At 37.9% G+C, this 20,080-nt stretch overlaps 1 protein-coding gene across 1 annotated transcript in view; it reads left to right on the forward strand.

Moving 5' to 3' along the window:
- Positions 1-20,080, forward strand: part of EP300 (E1A binding protein p300) — a 123,286-nt gene that overhangs the window by 98,389 nt on the left and 4,817 nt on the right. The window contains exons 18-29 of the mRNA XM_042466836.1: positions 102-341; positions 3,121-3,209; positions 5,278-5,358; positions 9,347-9,403; positions 10,082-10,159; positions 10,842-10,909; positions 13,705-13,855; positions 14,702-14,848; positions 16,248-16,361; positions 17,462-17,627; positions 18,512-18,676; positions 19,263-19,424. Of these exons, the coding sequence (XP_042322770.1) occupies positions 102-341; positions 3,121-3,209; positions 5,278-5,358; positions 9,347-9,403; positions 10,082-10,159; positions 10,842-10,909; positions 13,705-13,855; positions 14,702-14,848; positions 16,248-16,361; positions 17,462-17,627; positions 18,512-18,676; positions 19,263-19,424 (1,518 nt within the window). The remainder of the gene's footprint in view (positions 1-101; positions 342-3,120; positions 3,210-5,277; positions 5,359-9,346; positions 9,404-10,081; positions 10,160-10,841; positions 10,910-13,704; positions 13,856-14,701; positions 14,849-16,247; positions 16,362-17,461; positions 17,628-18,511; positions 18,677-19,262; positions 19,425-20,080) is intronic.

Genomic DNA, 20,080 nt, shown 5'->3' on the forward strand with positions numbered 1-20,080 from the left:
TGTTTGACAAGTGATAAAAGCTTCAGCTGAAAGAAAGCAAGATCCAGGATCATCAACCAAGGGTTGAAAATTCTAATTTGTTTGCCTTTTCCCCCCTTTAGGATTACTTTGATATAGTAAAGAATCCCATGGATCTTTCTACTATCAAAAGGAAGCTTGACACAGGACAGTACCAGGAGCCCTGGCAATATGTGGATGATATTTGGCTCATGTTCAATAACGCCTGGCTTTACAACCGTAAAACATCTAGAGTGTATAAGTACTGTTCCAAGTTGGCAGAGGTGTTTGAGCAGGAGATTGATCCAGTTATGCAGAGCCTTGGATATTGTTGTGGACGAAAGGTGAGGAGGGGCTTCTTGATTGAACATCAGGAAACTGTACCAATTGTCAAAATAATTGAGTGTCTCATTTTAAGAATTCGTCTCATAATTTTGAGCATAAATATGGATATCAGATATTATTAGAGCCTAGCTAATTGTGACTTCTTCCCACTCCTAACCACTTTGGTTGTGGGATGAGTTGCCTTGTAGATCATTCAAATGTTTTTAATCCAAGTGAGACAATGAATTCAAATGCTTTTGATGCTAATGAGTCAGTATGTATTAATTGAAATTGTATTCTGAAGTTATCTTAAATTATGTTCACTGCTTATTTGAGAGCTGACTATGTGTTCCACTAAACTGTGTTAATTGCATTCAAACATGAAGTGTAAGTCATCCAGGGCATAAGAAGTTTGTGATCTCTTGTTTATCCCTGTGTAGTTATGTACAAGGTATTTAAGTCAGTACTTTAGAAGTCATTTTGGGGCTTCTTTTTCTGGATATCTGTGTCCTGTGCATATTTACTTGGAGATAATTCCTGCAGTATTCAGTGGCATTGGCTTTTTAAGTAAGCATGCATAGGATTTCTACCTGTTGAGTTATATAATGCTGTTATAGAAACAGCATATTTAAGAGTCTGAAAAATATGAAACGAATGAGTATTTATTTGTTTCCCATCTTTCTCCCGATATAGAAATTCAAGGTGGCTAGCAGCAAATTTAAAACAAATTTAAAGCAAATTTTTTAAAGTATAAATATGTTTTTAAAAAACAATTTATAAACTTAAAAGACATTAAAATAATACAATACATTTTAAAACTATGTACAAACCTTTAAATCAGAATCACACAGCACTTAAAAGCCCAACCCCCATCAGTTTGAAAAAGTCTCACAGTGCAGAACTGTACCTGCAGCTCAAAGGGCACCAGGGACAAGCCATTCTGGCTACTCTAGGGAGGGAGTTTCAAAACCTGAAAGCAGCCACCAAGAAGGCCCTTTCCTTTGTTACTACCAAACAAACCTGAAAGGATGGTGGTACTGAGAGAAGCGCCTCTCAAAAGGGGTCATAAAGGGAGATAAAATCCTTCAAATAACCTGGCCCCAAACCAGCAGTTTGAATTGTTCCTGGAAATGGACCAGCAGCCAGTGAAGCTGTTATGTGCTCTCTGCAGCCAGCTTCAGTTAACAACATGGCTGGGGCAACTGAAGTTTCTGAAAAGCTTTCAAAGGCAGTCTCACATAGAGTGCATTACAGTAATCCAAACAGGATGTAACCAAGGCATGTACCATTGTGGCCAGATCTGACTTCTTCAGAAATTAGTGCAGTTACGAAATAAATACAACTCAGACATTTATAGAATCATATAATCGTAGAGTTGAAAGAAACCACAAGGGCCATCCAGTCCCAACCCCCTGCCATGCAGGAACTCTCAATCAAAGCGGCCCCAACAGATGGCCATCCGGCTTCTGTTTAAAGACCTCCAAGGAAGGAGACTCCAAGGGTTCCACTGTCGAACAGCCCTTACTGTCAGGAAGTTCCTCCTAATGTTGAGGTGGTATCTCTTTTCCTGGAGCTTGCATCCATTGTTCCGGGTCATGTTCTCTGGAGCAGCAGAAAACAAGCTTGCTCCCTCCTCAATATGGCACCCCTTCAAATATTTAAACACAGCTATCATATCACCTCTTAATTTTCCCTTCCCCAGGCTAAACATACCTAACTCCCTAAGTCATTCCTCTTAGGGCATGGTTTCAAGTCCCTTCACCATTTTAGTCGCCCTCCTTTGGACACGTTCCAGTTTTTCAACATCTTTTTTGAATTGTGATGCCCAGAACTGGACACAGTTTTCCAGGTGGGGCCTGACCAAAGCAGAATACAGTGGCACTATTACATCCCTTGATCTATATACACTATACTTCTGTTGGTGCAGCCTAAATTTGCATTGGCCTTTTTAGCTGCCGCATCACACTGTTGACTCATGTTCAACTTGTGGTCTACTTGGACTCCTAGATCCCTTTCACATGTAGTCTCATTAAGCCAGGTGCCCCCCATCCTATATCTATACATTTCATTTTCCAGCCTAAATGCAGTACCTTACATTTCTCTGTGTTGAATTTCATTTTGTTACTTTTGGCCCAGGTTTCCAATTTATTCAGGTCATTTTGTATTTTGAGCCTGTTCTCTGGGGTTTTAGCTACTCCTCCTAATTTGGTATCATATGCAAATTTGATAAGTATGCCCCCAATTCTGTTATCCGACTTACTTAAAGATGTTGAATAGCACAGGCCCCAGGACAGAACCCTGTGGCACCCCACTGGTCACTTCTTTCCAGGATGAAAAGGAGTCATTGTTGAGCATCCTTTGGGTTTTGCCAGACAACCAATTACAAATACATGTAACAGTTGCCTTGTCTAGCCCACATTTTACAAGCTTTTTTGCAAGAATGTCTTGGGGAAGCTTGTTATGTTCCACATTACTTGGAAACTCTTGACTGCAATCTTAACACAGACACTATTTATTTGTTTCTTTGTTTGCTGTTTGCATTTATTTATCACCTCTCCCCACCCATCAGGGTTCCTTGCAGAAAGAAATACTTAGTATGAGCTACTACTAGTCCATTTAAGTTTTTATGCCCAACCTACCTCGGAGCCTACTTGACCCACAGGGTGTGGTCAACACCTTTGGCTTCAGATTACAGTCTGATGACCATAGCAGTAGAAGTACATGAAACTTCTTGTGAGTTTCTCATAGTTCCTTGGATATTTGTAAGCAACCTGTTCCCCCTTCTCTCTGTTTTTGCAGTTGGAGTTTTCACCACAGACTTTATGTTGCTATGGAAAACAGTTATGCACAATCCCAAGGGATGCTACATATTACAGTTACCAAAACAGGTAAGGAAGCATTTTGGTGCTGCTCTGTGCCTGCTGTAATAATGGTATTTAGATGGAGACAGGCACGCTCTTAAACGTTTAACAGCCTTGCCATGGCAACTATGGTCCTGTTGCAGCATTTGACATCTCCCCCTATTTCAAGAAACTAGGTATATATGTTATAGATACGTTTGGAGCTATTGCAGCAAACCTTTCAACACTTTTTTCTCATTACCAAAACAACACAAAACAAAGCATGCATATCTGCATCTTTCTTTCACTCTCTTTTTGACTTCTGTCTTTTCCCAAAGTAAGTGTTCTTCTCTGTTCAAATTAATTCAGTTGTCATGTCCATAGCTATAATGGTTAATCTGTTACACTACAGTATTTAAAAACCAAATTGAAAAGCAACATATTTGCTAATTTCATGCATGACATTTCTTGAGTTGACCTTCCCTTTAAAAAAAAAACCACAAAAAACTAGAATCTCTGTGGTGATCTCTGTAAATGCCTGGGATCTGTAATAATTGAGGCAGTCTCTGTCAGGTGATCCTGAGGATGTTCCTTGCTACCAATGGGCACCTAGTGTAGTCCTTTTTACAGGGGTTCCTGCAGTCAGCATGTACTTTGTGAACTAGTTATGGCCCTCCAGTTTACCCCTTTTCTTCCCTTGTGTTATAGATACTGGTTCCATCTAAAAGATGGTAGCAGTCATTCTCAAAACTTACTTTTTTCACAGAATAATGTATTTTGCTTTGGTGTTCACAAATATCTGATTAGAAAAGTGTGTTAATATGTCTGTTGAAGTATGAAACAATGTTGAGAATGTAAGATTAGGATACATTCGGTCTGATTTTTGCTCCTTCATATTTTTGGCTATGTGAAATGGAGGTTTACTGTCCAAAATAACCCAAAACCACTTGGTATATGATACTGGTATACTCATTTGGATCCTGTCCTTTTGAATGTATTGACATTTCTATCATTCTGTCAGTGTAAACAAATATATTTTTTATTAAGTGCTAGAAAAGTGGGGATGCATAGGGGAATTTCTTAGCAAGTACAAATCCCACAGTGTTGGTTTTGTTTTGCTTTAAGATATTGTCGCAGTTTTGTTTTTTGTTTTTGTTCCCTTTTGTTGTGTTTGTGCACTCAAATTAACTTACCCAGCAGTGGAAAGGCTAAAGTTTCTGTACACACTGAGGGTAAAAAAAATCTAGAAAAAAACCCTCACGTTTAATCCTGATGAAGGTGGAATTCTTTTAATATCTCAACTGACCCATGCGTGCAAATTAATGTACATCAGTATTTCATATATTAAAAGTATACCTATACTACAGTTACTTGTCAGATGTATTAAAGTACTTTACATTTTTTTAGATTGCAATCACTGCTTTAAACATATATCGCAGACAGATACTTCAGGAGGGAAAGGCAGTACTCTGTCAGCATATGAGTATTCTGAAGATGAATTACTCTTGCCCATTTCCAGCCCACTCCTGGCCTATGTCCTTGTGAAAAAATTGCTATCCTGATGCAAATGTCAGAGCAGCAATTCCTCTTACCCTCTTTCTTCTCTATTTTGATTCTCTGCTTTATGTAGCATTGCTTATTGAAATGAGGAGAGCATGGGTATACTGAAATGGAATACTCTTTATTTGCTATAATTTGCTGCTTGTGATCCCGTTTGAGAGATTTAATGCTAATCTGTGCTTTGCCTTGGCTTTCTGCTTTGTGTTGTCCTGTCTTGATTCTGTGTTTTTGTTTTTGTCCTGCAAAACCCATTTCTTTGTTTGTGTATGTGTATTGTATTTTATTTCTCCTTCATGCTTGTCGTTGTCTGCACTTGGCTTTGATTGCAAAAAAACAAACCATACCAAACCAAACAAACAAACAAAAAAAAAACCAACCAAACACAAACTCTGGGTCCCATAAATCTTCATCATTGAATGTCCCTGTCGCCGTTGATGACCTGCTTTCTGCTCCCGCCCCCCTCCTTGGCCTGATGTGATTGGTGACTCCGTTGCTTGGCTTGGGCTGTGTTGTGTGGACGGAACAGTTCACCCAAATATGGCCTTCTTGCCGACAGGTATCATTTCTGTGAGAAGTGCTTCAACGAAATCCAAGGGGAGAGCGTTTCTTTGGGGGATGACCCATCACAACCACAAACGTGAGTAATTGTATTCTCCCCCCTCCCCCCCTCAATTTCCCCATAGCCATTATATCATTAGCCTCTCCATAGTCTAAATGCTACAGTTTTAAAGAAAATTTAATCTAGTTAGGGAAAAGATAATATAATGCTAAGACCTCATGGTATTTCCAGGACAAATAGAAGACAAAAGCATTTTTTTTTGAAAAACTTAATAAATTGTGGTTATCAAAATAAATTCTTATTTTAAAACATTGAGCCATTTTTTTTAGGAATACTGTATAAGAAACACCATTTCTTTAAAATGGAAAGATGGTCCCAGTTAATTTGATACATCTTTTGTGCCTGAGTGTATGATGGCCTGGTGCTGAGAATTTTGATCATTCTTTCAGTCTTCCTGCTTTGGGAGGAGACTTCATTGTTTAACTCCCAGTCATGTGATAATTAAAGTAGACTTACACATTTTAATAAATACCTTATTAGATGATGAAACTGTTTCCAGTTTGCATGTGTGCACACAAACACACATTTTTCTCTTTTCACTCTTGCTTGACCTAGCAAGGCACTTACCTGGGTGAAAATAGATACCTAACTGAAATCTGGCTTAAATTTAAGGAAAACTTTCAGTAGACACTGCAGTCATGTTTTGATACTTGAAATGTAATACACCTGTATTTTTATGTATTATATAACATTCCTTTTTGTAAACCCCAGTATTTGTTAATCCCCTGGTTACCAGTGGTTTGAAACATGGTTCCCAGTCGTATGCAATAATAAAAATTAATTGCTAAAGGTGTGGGATCTTCTATAGACCTGCAGGTAAATGCTAGTTTGCAGAAAACATGAATTAACGCATAGACTTGTACAATGTTATGTAGAATATTCTCAAGTACTTTTATCCCTGATTTGGGAAATATTTAAATAATAAAAAACAAAATATGAATTGTATTGCATTAATTCCTAAAAATACATCTTGTGAATACACACATGCGTGTGTGTGCAGACACATGTTCGCACACACACATAGACAACACATCAGACAAAACATTACTCTCATGTAGTCTTATACAAATAATTAGATAACTATTTTTAAAATACTTTGTATTAATGATAGAAGATGGCACTCCTGGACTTACATTGACCTGTAGATAAGTCAATCCAGGTTTTTGGGGTCAATTTTTTTACTAAAATTTCTAGTTATACATGAGTATATGCATTACATCTGATTTTAATAGACCTAATTTTTAAATCTGTTATGATTGTGAGATGGTATGTATACACCAAAAAAATAATGTGTGCCAGCCTTCAAAGGATGAAAGGTGATGTTAGAAGGTCAACATTTTCTAGACAGTGTTCTTATTTGTGGCACTGTCCCTTGGAGACTTTATAGGTATTTGCCATATTTCAATTCATGGAGATACTTTTGCAGTGGAACCTCTTCTGAGGATGTCATTGTGTAAGATCTCTGGTGTTCCTTCAATTAACAAAGGGCTAAGTCGCTTAGGTTATGCTTGAAAATAACAGGTAATCGGCCATTAAAGATAGATGTAATATCATTCCTATGACCAAGCCATATGTTCAGCTTCCAAAAGGCAGATTGTAGTAGTGCACTGTAGAGCTTTATACAGGCACATATGATAGCAATTGGTCTTCATGCATTTCCGAATCTAATTTGTTTAGTTTCATTCTGTGATATTAATTTGGGTTTTTTCTATAAAACCTCTCCAAAGCAATGTAAAACAGTGAGAACAAAATTTAATATTCAGACAGAGCCACAATCAACAAAGTAAAGAGTAAGTAAGCTGGTGACAAAATTTAATAAATTAGCTATTATTGAGAGACAGCAACAATTCAGTTTCACTTTTGTAAAAAGCCATGCACTACTCTGGTACTTAAATAATGGTAGATGTGCCTGCCTCATAAATCCACCTGTGCAGGTCTTTCAGATATGAGGTATCACTTGAAAAAACTATCCTTGGTTCAGTGCAGAAACGTAGCCTTGTTAGTCTAGAATATCAGCATATAAAGGGATCTTGTAGCACCTTTGAAAGTAACTGTGAAAGAAGTTGTAGCATGAGATTTTGTCTGCTTTTGTAGACTTTGCCTGCTTCCTCGGATGAATGAACTCCATGGATAACAACCTTAGATTGCATCTGCACTGAAGAAATAATCCAGGTTGACACCACTTTAACTGCCATGGCTCACTGCTATTAAATTCTGGGATTTGTAGTTTATGAGATAATTAACATTCTTCATGGTATCTATGAATCATACAAAGAAATCCATAGTATGGAGCCTTGGCAATTAAGATGGTGTCAACCTGGATATTTCTGCAATGCAGGTGCTACAAGATCTCTCTCCTTGGTTGTTATCCACTTAGTCTCTAAAGGAGGTGTGAGCAGCTACTGTACCAGTGGTTGTGGGGTTGCATGGGTCCCTGTGCGCCCCCAAATTTCTTTTTAAAAATGGGGAAGGGGTTCCATAAAGCAGCCCTATGCACCTTGGAATCGTGGAGAGCAATTCTGCTGCACACATACACCACCAAAGCAAATCGCTTTTTCTAACCAGGAAGTAAACTAGAAGTTGATGCTTTGTGTTTCCTTCCTAGTTCTTACAAGGCCTTTCCTGGACCTGAAACAACTATTTCTTTGTTTTAATTGCCTTGGGGGCTACATGCATCCTAACAACTATTTTTATCAGCCTGGCAAAGTACTTCAGAAGCAGATCTCAAAAATGAGACACTTCTATAAGAGAACATGGTCTTTCTAGATATCCTGGTTTCAAATCATTTGAGGCTTAGGTCAAGAAAGGATCTTTAAAGTGAACTGAATCTAAAAGCAAACTGTTAAGTGATCTAAAGGCACATGATGCAGCTATCAAGTTGGATCTAAGCAGGTGTGTGTTTGCCCACCCCCTGGATGAAAGACTAGTTGAGAACCCCAAGCCAGGGGAGGCAGGTGTAGCCAAGCTCGACTCAGGCTTGCATCCTTCTGAGGTCGCTAAAATGAGTACTACCCAGACTGTTGGGGGGCAAATTAGCTTACTTGCTAATTAGCTTACTTGCTGTTCACTGCTATGATCTTTGGAATAGCGGTATATAAATAAATCAAAGTATTATTATTATTATTATTATTATTATTATTATTATTATTATTATTATTAAGTGTTAAGTGCATGCTTGTCATGCAGAAGGCCCTACTTTCATTCCTTGGTGTCTGCAGGTAGGGCTACAAAACACTTAAAAGAGTAATCAACAGTCTGACTAAATAGTCTTACTTGGTGCAGGGAAGTTTCCTTTGTTCCTAGCCTAATGTTTGCCATGGCTGAAAAGAGTTGGGTTACAGGTTTTTTTAAAAGAACTTTTTATTACTAGTAAAATGATAAACCAGTGGATTATAATTAGCAGTTGAGCTGATTTCTGAACAATCTTTAAAAGACAGTGCTATACATAATGCATTATGGAAGTTAATTCATGCTATAGAATACAGTTAAGCAAACAAGAACCTATGTACTGTGTAGGAACCTGCTTGTTCTTACATGCTCTTGATGGTGGATTTGGATTACCAGTAATCCCATAATAGCTGCTTACAAATATATATGCTTCCTTTGCCTTATGAGAAGAAATTTTCTTTAGCTTCTAGTCCCACTATTACACCCTGTTGACCACCCTATGAGTTTGGGTTTTGAGTCATCTGCAGAGGATTGGCAGTTTCAGTGTAGGAACAATCACTGTGCTGTGTTTTAAATCCAGCTGCAACAATCCATGACAGTTTTATTTACTTCCATGGTAAGCTAGACAGAAAAACTGTGGTAATATTAGCTTGTGATGTTCTGTCTTTTTGTTCCTTTCAGTCTTGCTTTTCCTTCCTCCCTAAACAATTTTGAAACAGAGTATTCCTGGAAAGTCCTATTGAAATGTATAGCAGTCTGCTGCAGACACTAGATTTTTAACATTATTATAAGCATTTGACCTGTCGTCATAACTAAAACTGTCCATTTCCCTCCCCAGTACAATAAATAAAGATCAATTTTCAAAAAGAAAAAATGATACACTGGATCCAGAACAGTAAGTAATACTTAAAACTGTCCTCAATAAACCTTTTTTTTTAAAAAAACATCACCTTTGAAAAAGCCTTTTCTAGCCATCTTACCAGTTCAGGAATCTTTCTTTTAAGGTCTTAGTTTTCTTCCCTTAGCATATCATCTTTCGGATAGATTTTATATTATATGATGATGAAATCATTTTCCTGCTTAAAGTGTAGTCCCAAACAATGCTTCCATTTTGTTTTCTAATTATTCTGGATTTGGAGCATTAAATGACTGTTGTAGTCCTTTTAAAAGGTATGTTTGGAATATCTATGTTGCAGTGGGTTGTTTTTTTTTAAGTATCTACTTGATCCCCCCCCTCGAAGCTTCCCAGTCATCAAATGTTTTAATTGGCTTTGTTATTTAGCTAGTTCCATCTTTAAAGTTTTATGTATGTTAGATTTTGAATTCTGAAGTGTTGTGAAATTTGCAAATAAAATCACTGCAGTGCATTTGTGGGATAGCTGTTTAGGACTTTAATCTGTGTCTAAATGAAGACATATGTACAGCTGATCTGTAGGTGTAAGGATATACTGTATAGTTTCTATTCTGTATGAATAATAATTTAACTGGGAAACTTTTTTATTAATCCTGTTATTTTTGACAATATCCTGTGTTGCTTATACTGTTGTTTTTTTGTCCTCACCCTCTCTTCCAGATTTGTTGAATGCACAGAGTGTGGAAGAAAAATGCATCAGATTTGTGTACTTCACAATGAGATAATTTGGCCATCTGGGTAGGTTGCTTTACTTTTCTTGTAAGGATGTAGATTGGCTGTATGCAGTGATACATTTGTCTGCAGAAATAAACAAACGTACACTGACTACAATTCTTTATGGATAATTCTAATTTTAAAAGTTGGTTGGAAAATGCCTACCATTAAATCATAACTTTTAGTCTCGTGGGTGTTTGAGGGAAAATGAATTGGTTTTTATTAATAGTTCATTAACATATTGCTTTATAATCAGTGGTGGGGGTGCTTTCCATAACTTAAACCCCGGGACACTCACTTTTCTCAGTTCTAATAGATTCCTTACTGATCAGGTGCCAGGAAGCACACAGCTGCCATATATCACACAATTTACTACAATATCTTCCACGTTACCCATCTCATTATAATGACTAAGTGGATTTCATGCTTACTATATTTGCAGAAGTGGAGATACAGGAGTGATAGTAATATATAGTAATTTTCAGATTGAAATTAATGCTCTGCTTAACTGTGATAAAAATTAAATGGTAAAATGTACTGAACAATGAGTCCTTTCAGTGATTAATAATTATTAATATTGATCAAATCTTATAAATTACATTTGAGTAGACAAATGTTTGAAATAAGTACTGGTTTATCAATCTGTAGGACTCTTCACATGGCTGTTAAATGTATTTGGATAAGTAATTTCACTCTTATGTTTTAGCTTTGTTTGTGATGGTTGCTTAAAGAAAACAGGGCGAACCCGAAGAGAGAATAAATTCTGTGCTAGAAGTAAGTGGATATACTTCATAACATTATTATTCTGACTTTGTTCACAAGGACTTTGGGAGTTTATACCAAGATAAAAAAGTATGAAACAGCTTAGAAAAATTAAACTACCCCCCCTGCAAAAAAAAAAACAAAAACAAAAACAAAAAACAGACTAAAACTATTGTTCAGTCTAGCCAGTTAAAACAGTTTGCAGTGGAGTTTAGATAAATTTTTTTAAATTCTGAAAAGATGAGTTTCCTTCTGAAATGTATTCTAGAGCCTGGATGGAGCAATTGAAAAGACCCTTTCTCTGGGTCATTGGGCATTCATTGATCATAGAATCATAGAGTTGGAAGAGACAACAAGAGCCATCCAGACCAACCCCCTGCCATGCAAGAATTCTCAATCAAAGCATCCCCGACAGATGGCCATCCAGCCTCTGGGCCTGTACAGAAAGGCAAAATAAAGCTTCTTTTTAGTCACTTTGGAGGTACTGTATGCTGTTAAAATGCCACGCATATCTTAAGATGCCAGAAGTTGCGCCAAAGCTGTGCTCCAGTCCTTAGGACTGGAGCATAGCTTTGGTGCGGATTCTGGACTCCTAGGACACTTGCATCATTTAAACAGCATACTGTATTTTCCAGCGTATAAGGCGACTGGGGGTATAAGACGACCCCAAATTTCATGCCGGCAGTCTCCCTGGCCTCCTATAAGGGGGTCCCACACCAGATTGAGGGGGCCTCTCTGGAGGCCTGAAGCAGGTACCGTGGCTGGACTCTCGCCGCCATTGTTGCTGCAAATGGTGACAGAGAAGCGGCTCCAGAGCTGGTCGGGCCGAGGTAAAGAGCCGTCCCCTTGTTTCTCGCCGCCGCCACCCAGGATACTCCGCTTTTCCAGTGGCTTTAGAAGTCCGCTGCCGCCGCCGCCACACACCACCACCCAGGATATTCTACTCCTCCAACGGCTTCAGAAGTCTGCCGCGGAAGCCGCTGGAGGAGTGGAGTATTCTGGGTGGTGGCGGCAGCAGCGGTGAGGAATAAGGGGCCAGCTCTTTACCTCGGCCCGACCGGCTCTGGAGCCACTTCCCCACCGTCTTTTGCAGCAACAATGGCGGTGAGAGAGCCCTGCCGCGGTACCTGCCTTAGGCCTCCAGAGAGGCCCCCTCAAGCCGGCGCGAGTATCTGCTGGGAGAGGACCCAGCAAGGACCCCAGAGACAGAGAGGTGTCTACACCATTCGCCTGTCTCTGGGGTCAGAATTTGGTGCATAAGGCAAATGTAAAAAGTCACCTTATATTCCGGAAAATACGGTACCTCCAAAGTGACCTGAAGCACCTTTATTTTGTCCTGTCTGTATGGGCCCTCCAAAAGACCTCCAAAGAAGGAGACTCCACCACTCTCCGAGGGAGTGTGTTCCACTGTCGAACAGCCCTTACTGTCAGGAACTTCCTCCTAATGTTGAGGTGAAATCTCATTTTCCTGTAGCTTGCATCCATTGTTCCGGGTCCTGTTCTCTGGAGCAACAGAAAACAAACTTGCTCCCTCCCCAGTGTGACATCCCTTTAAATATTTAAACAGGGCTAACATATCACCTCAAGTAACATGTTTAGGAATGCAACCTCATTGACACAGGATGGTGTTAATTGCATGTTTTTTTCCCCTTAAGCTTTTTATACTGTAAAAATGTCATATGCTGAAAGCAGTGCTGGAAGAAGTGGCGCCATGTGCCGGAAGGAACAATGGCGCGCATGCACCGCCGCAAGAACGAGCCCCATTGTTTGTAATGGGGCTCAAGCATACACACAATTTCTTTTACACGGAGGGATCCGGAACGGCTCCCCCTCATAAAAGAAGAGTGCACTGTACATCTTTGGTTATTTTATAATTTAAAAAATGATAAAATATTTTAAAAATTTAAAAATTATAAAATATAAAAAACTATACAAATCCATGGCTGTTGGTAACTGCTTGATAACCTGTACTGACAAGATGTAATTAGGAGGCCCAGTTTTCCACATATTCTTCAAATGTGGAAGACATTAAAACTGTTAAGGAATTTTATTCTTCAACTCCATATTTATGAAATGAACACAAAACTACCATATGAGGTTGATACTTTGAGATGCAACATCTGTTTACTTTTTTCCATAATTAAAGCTTCCTGGATTTATAGAGATCATTGAGAACTGGGGTGGGGGTGGAGAAATTGCTTAATTGTGTGTATAGTTTAAGTTCAAAATCCTTTCCTGATTCCTGAAAACTCAATCTGCCTTTTCCAATTTTAACTGTACACAGTGTTTTTCATGGAGCTGTCCAGGGGTATCTTTTTTTCCTGGGTAGTCAAGTCAGTTCAAGAAAGATCCTACTGTCATGGTGAATAGTTATAGAGGTCTGAAACAAATTGTGAGAGGATTGTAGTCTTTATTCCCTGCTTGTGCATTTCCCACAGTCACAGGCTAGCCACCTTTGGCAACAATGAGGGGCCAGAATAGACCATTCCTGTTCATTAAGCTTTCTAAAGTTTACTTTTGTTTCTTTTGGAGGTAGTTATACCTGACAGCACTCTTTTTTCATGTTGAGCACATTGAGCAGTTACATAATGTTGAGGCTGCTAGTTTTATTGAATAGTATTATTGCAATAACGGATCACTTCTTATGGTTACAGCCCTTAATTGAGAAATTGATGAATAGAGATTGATCACCAATAGCAAATGCATGCACATTTTAACTGGTGAGGTTTGAGTTAAGACTATACCTGCATAGGCTGTTTTGGTTTATTTCTTTTGCAGCATTTTAAAGAGTTCTTGGTTTTGTACAGGGTTACCAACCACAAGACTTGGTACATTCTTGGAGAACAGAGTGAACGAGTTTCTGAGAAGACAGAATCATCCTGAGTCAGGCGAAGTCATTGTTAGGGTAGTTCATACTTCAGAGAAAACTGTAGAAGTTAAACCAGGAATGAAAGCAAGGTACTGTATTATTATTAATTTCAAGACTTAAACTGGTATAATGTGTTTTAAATTTTAGTGTTTTAACAACGCAAATTTTTATTTTATTTTATTGGTAATAAGAAGAGTATTGGCAGTATCTTCTCCATCAGTGGTATCTCCATGTCATCTCTTTTGAATAATTTCCTTTTAAATACTTCAGCTTTTCCACAATAGATTCTTATAACTCATTTGTATTAATTAGATGTATTTATCACAATTTGCATGGGTATTGATGTTTGGTATTGGATATCATTCTCTTCTTCCTTATAGGTGGAAGAGGACAAATTTTCAGTCTTTTCTGTTGCTGTGTAATTTTCTCATGCAAAAAATATTGTCCACTTCCTTTCCATTATCCAATATAAGTAAATTGCATATACTAGTGATAATAATGTTTGAAGTATTTACAGTATTTACAGTAGAAATGCGTTAGCATATTCATTATTTGTTGTACATATTGTGTAGCAGGTTTTTATACACATGCAGTATAATAGCATGAAAAAAGGACATATGATTAAAGTGTTTGTGAAAGGCTAGACAGTGACCTGGACACATAAGCACATCGGTCAGTTATAATTCCCTTCACTATTGTCTTTATATGCCTCTACACAAGTCAAAATGAAATGTTGTATATTATTAAAAAAAAAGTAGGACAAGCATAGTTAAAATCAATAAATGCTAAAAATATAAAATAACAATTAAAATGTTATTTGTGAGCTAATACTCATTTCTAAATTCTTCAGCACTTGATTAATTTTTTCCCCTTTTTATTGCACTATGTTTGCCTCCTGGAAATGCCTTAAATTTTTGTCTTTTTCATTTTTTCAGGTTTGTTGATAGTGGAGAGATGGCAGAACAGTTCCCTTATCGAACTAAAGCCCTCTTCGCTTTTGAGGAGATTGATGGTGTAGATTTGTGCTTTTTTGGAATGCATGTTCAGGAATATGGGTCAGACTGCCCTCAACCCAACCAGAGGTAAAGAATTACATTTACATAACGTTTATTCTTTTAGTGGTATATACAGTTGTATTGTTGCTTGATATAAGACTTCAGGCTTCTAAGATGTATTGAACATTTTTGTCTTAGAAGCCAGTAGCAAGATTGAATATAATTTTATATTCAATGTGCCTTCATATGTTTATCTTCCGGGATCTGTACTTTTTAGCTGACCTTGTTGGTCAAGCCAAAAATTATGGTCACCAGATGAGTTCAACCATCACTGTAGAAGTAAGTGCTTCCATTTTAGCAGAGGCAGGCAGGGCCATTATGCATCCATTTGGTAATTGGCAAAGCAGCTACACAGCAACAACTGAAGAACCATCCTGTCTCCTCCTTGCCACTGTCTTCTTCTAGGAGAGACACAGGTGGAACTCTACTGTCATACTGCAACCAAGGAATCCCCAGAGCCAGAGTGGGGTAGCTAAGAGATAGTGAGATGCTGTGTTGGCCTTCTATGGCCAAGGCTCTCCTGGGCTCTTGGCCACACAGCTGCTGAACAACCCCCTTGAATATTATACTCTGTAATAAATTGATGAATCTTATCTTAACCCATGGAAGCTTATACTAAAATAATTTTGCTTCTCTTTAAAAATTACAGGACTCCCCCCCCCTTTATTTCTATACTGAAACAAATTAATAGGGATTTCTCTCTGAAAATTGCTTATCTGAGACTAACCATCATTGAAGTCTTGGTTGCTTGAGAAACCATTAATATCCTGCAAATATATGTTGGTTCGGTCCAGACATCAACCATGGTTTGACACAAATTCTGAAACATACAAAATTCTCTGGAATAGCACACCTCCTTCTCTCCCCTTTTCTTTACACAGTTAACCTTTTTAGTTTCAGGCAAGTCATGGTGTTTTTTTGTTTTGGCCAGATTGGAAAATGTAGTTCACAGTGATCTACAAACCAGCCTTGGACAGCACAGTTTTATCCAAGTTGTAAATACAAATGCAAAACACAGCCAGATTAGACAAAATGGCAAACTCTGTCTGGTCTGTAAACTAAAAAGGGAATTGTAGCATGGAAACCTACAGCTCCTTGAAGGTTCATTCTTCTACATCTCAACCATGATTTTTCTGTGTGTCTAAATCAGCCCTGTGTTGCCTACTTCTGAAATGAGAATATTATGTAAGATGTAAATCATTAGCTTGGGGAGGTAAATAGTCTTGCAGTTGAGATAATTGTGCAAAGGAAAGCGGGAAATTGTGAAGGATATAAATTCCTTAAGAACTAATTGCACTTTAATTCAAACACTAATGGTAGTTTTTTAACTTCATACTTGAAATATAGAAGATAGAATGGGAAAATATTTGAACAGTACAAAATGATGACAGCTGAGACTTAGATACTTATTCTTTTCTTTATTTAGGCGAGTGTACATATCATACCTTGACAGTGTTCATTTCTTCCGCCCTAAATGCTTGAGGACTGCTGTATATCACGAAATACTGATAGGATACCTAGAGTATGTCAAGAAGTTGGGGTAAGTTTCTCTTATTTTATAGTCTCTGTGATGTCTAGACTGAAGATGTTTTATTTTGGGTGTAGATATGCCTTGAATGGTATGTCAGAGGTGCAGAACAAGAACTTTAAGGCCAGATGACTTGTTGCAATTGTAAAATACTTTTTTTAGTCCCCTCAGTGCAGGGGAGAATTGCCCTTTATTTAGAGACTACCCAGATGGCATGTTTGAGCTGAATAGCAGTGTAGCAGAGGAATAGTTTTTGAATTACTGACTGAAAATGTAGTCTTGTTTTGTTGTCATCAGTGTGAATAGTTGATCTTATCACTTTAATATGAACCAATTCAATTATTTGAAGGTATCTGAAGTAGTTGTATATACGAACATAATCAATTCTGGGTCTGGCCAGTGCCATCATCTTGCACCTCTTCGGGTCCTTGGATTTAACATTGTCAGGTTACCTTCGATTCTGTTACTTGCTATAGAATAAGAATGAGCAACATGCAGGCTGGATGCAGCCTCCCACCTGTTTTTTGCAGCCCTTGGACTGCCAACACGAGAAAAACAATTGTTTGTTTGTTTGTTTTTAGGAATTACACTCTTGGAAGATTCCAAAGGAGGAACTTCCCGACCAAAAGGGTTGTCCGACAGTGGAACAAACTCCCTTGGAGTGTAGTGAAGTTTCCTTCCTTAGAGGTCTTTAAACAGAGGCTGGATGGCCATCTGTCAGGGATGCTTTGATTTAGATTTTCTGCATGGCAGTGGGTTGGACTGGATGGCCCTTGAGATCTCTTCCAACTCTATGATTCAAACAAGCTATTCTCCTTTAAAACTAGATAAGGGATATTGCTTTATAAGAGATTATTTTGGCAGTTGGTTGGGGGGGGGAGTCTAGAAGTGAATGTCTTATTGGTTCTGGTTTGAGGGAAGACAATCATTTATGGTGGAGTGCAACCTGTGATAAGTCTCAGGGTGTCAGAATTGAGCCCTTGATCTGCTAAGATTTATCATAGAGGAAGAAATCTTACTCCTGAAAAGGTAGATAAATATAGAAGCAACTCAGTGAAATAGCATAGCTAATAGTGGTAATAATGGTCTTGGTTTTCTTTAAACACTTTTAGGTATACAACTGGACATATCTGGGCCTGCCCACCTAGTGAAGGAGATGATTACATTTTCCATTGCCACCCCCCTGACCAAAAGATACCCAAACCGAAACGACTGCAAGAGTGGTACAAAAAGATGTTGGATAAATCTGTGTCAGAGCGCATAGTTCATGATTATAAGGTTGGTTGTGAATTAAACTTAGTGTCACTTTCAGTTCTTCCATCCCCTTGATCCTGGATTATGATGTAGAAATGTTTTTGAGGATTATTTATTTATGTATTTATTATTTATATAGTGCTGTAGATTTGCACAGCGCTATACATAAAATAATAAAACTTAATATTTGAAAAGTATTTGCTTGTTTGTTTGTTTAATTTATAATCCTCCTTTCTCCCAGGCAGAATTAAGGCAGTATTGAGATAGTTTGAGGCATAGAAACTTAATTAGCCCCCCCCCCCCAAATGTTGTACATTCCTTACACCCCACCCAAAAAAAAAAAAATAAAGAAAGAAAGAAAGAAAAGAAAGAAAAAAAAAAAAAAAAAAAACAAAACAAAAACAAAAACAAACTGTAAGCCAGGGAGTGGGGGCTACTTTTTGATGTGGAACCAGGTTCCAGTTTGGGAAGCCATTTACAATAGGTTGAACTAAGACTGTGGTCATGACAAGGTAGGAAGACTAGATATAATCCTTAGCTCTTTTCCCAACAAGAAGTCAAAGCTTGGCTACTCTAGAGTAAATTCCAGTGCAGCAGCTCAGTTCCATGCAGTAATTTTTCTCTCTGCAAGGTTCAGTTCAGTTCGGTACATCAGCTTCCTGTTTGTAAAGCTCATATCAAATTCTGTGAACGGTATTAAAGTAGATTTAAATATCTTCTTTTCTCAAAACAGCAGAATACACTTCCCACCCAGCGGTCTCCTAGCCCTATTGTAAGCTATAGAGAAACTCTTGTTTAGTGTTAAGTTCATGAGAGAAAAGCTGAACTTCTGTATTTGTGTCTGAGAATTTTTCTGCAGTGGTGTGTCTTCTGGGTGGTGTGTGCTGATAAATCATTTTGTATTTCAGGATATTTTTAAGCAGGCAACAGAAGACCGTCTAACAAGTGCAAAAGAGCTGCCTTACTTTGAGGGGGATTTCTGGCCAAATGTTCTAGAAGAAAGCATTAAGGAGCTAGAACAAGAGGAAGAGGAGCGGAAGAGAGAAGAGAACACTAGCAATGAGAGCACTGATGTAAGGAAATAGTTTATAGCCAGTTATTGTTATCCTTTTGTAAAATCTGAAGATAAGGAATTTGCATAAAAAATAAAGGGTCTCTTTTTCTAGGATTTAGTATTTCTAGGTTATCTGGTGAGGAGGAGGAAGGATCTAAAGTCCAAAGATGTGTTATTTACATTAATAATGTTGCTGAAGCAAACCAAGAATCTGTCTACTCTAACATTCTGTTAAAACAGTTGCTATCCATTTGCCTTTAGAAAGCCTGTTAACAAGACACAAGTGCAATAGCACTCTTTCCTTTGCATTTCCCAGTCACTGGTTAGCAGAGAAATGACTTGTTAAAATGTCCTGAAAACTGTTCCATGCCCCACAGTCTTCATCCCTGTTTTGGGTAGGAAAAGGACTTCCATACTGCTACCAACCTCATTTGGCTCTATTTGGCTTCTTGGGCTTGCCACCAGTGTTTTTGGGACTAGTAGCCTAACAAATGCTCTATTTTGATGCTTCTGTTTGATTTAGTTATTCAAGACAATGTAAACTCCTATACAGACTCTATCTTGATTTTTTCAATTTTGTGACTGAGTTCTTGATTCATTTTCAGGTTAGCAAAGGAGATAGCAAAAATGCCAAAAAGAAGAACAATAAAAAGACTAGTAAAAATAAAAGCAGCTTGAGTCGTGGCAATAAAAAGAAGCCTGGAATGCCCAATGTCTCCAATGATCTTTCACAGAAACTATATGCCACTATGGAGAAGCACAAGGAGGTAGGAGCAAATGTAAAAGCTTTCAGTGGTGGTTTTGGAGTTGACTTGTGTACAGAGAAACAGAGGGGAGTATTTTTGCCACACTATCTGAAAGACGTTAATGGCCAAATAAGAATCATCTTGTAATATGCTGAGACAAATTAGATCCATTGCTAATTTAATCCAGTGACCTGAAACTTCAGTGATTGTAATTCTGAAGCAAAAGAGTACACTCACATCAGACACACATATGCACACAGAGGGGGAGGAGATGCATTAGTAGGACACTATTTCCATTTATGTTAAACAAGAAGTAAAAAAGCCCAAATGAACTGATTCCCTGAAGAATTCAGAAATAATTTTAAAAGCAGGAACTAATAAAGTTGTGTGGCTGTTTTAAGAACTGTATTTTGTAAATTTAAAATTTGAATATGTTTGCCAAGTTCTAAGGTGTTGCATAGTATAAAGAGTAGAAAATATTTTCACAGGATTACTATACAGTATAGAATAAATACACCCAATGGGAAAAAGGAGGAAGGATTAATACATTGGTTTAGGAAAAGCAACAAAGGATAGCATAGAATTATGATCGCATAGAGGCATTGCTTTGGATGTAGAGTCAGTAGAATGGTTGAACAATCCTGTGTTCATTTTCTTCTGATATATGAAGTAAAAAA

This window comes from Sceloporus undulatus, chromosome 5 (assembly GCF_019175285.1).
Source record: "Sceloporus undulatus isolate JIND9_A2432 ecotype Alabama chromosome 5, SceUnd_v1.1, whole genome shotgun sequence".
NCBI classification, from domain to species: Eukaryota; Metazoa; Chordata; class Lepidosauria; order Squamata; family Phrynosomatidae; genus Sceloporus; species Sceloporus undulatus.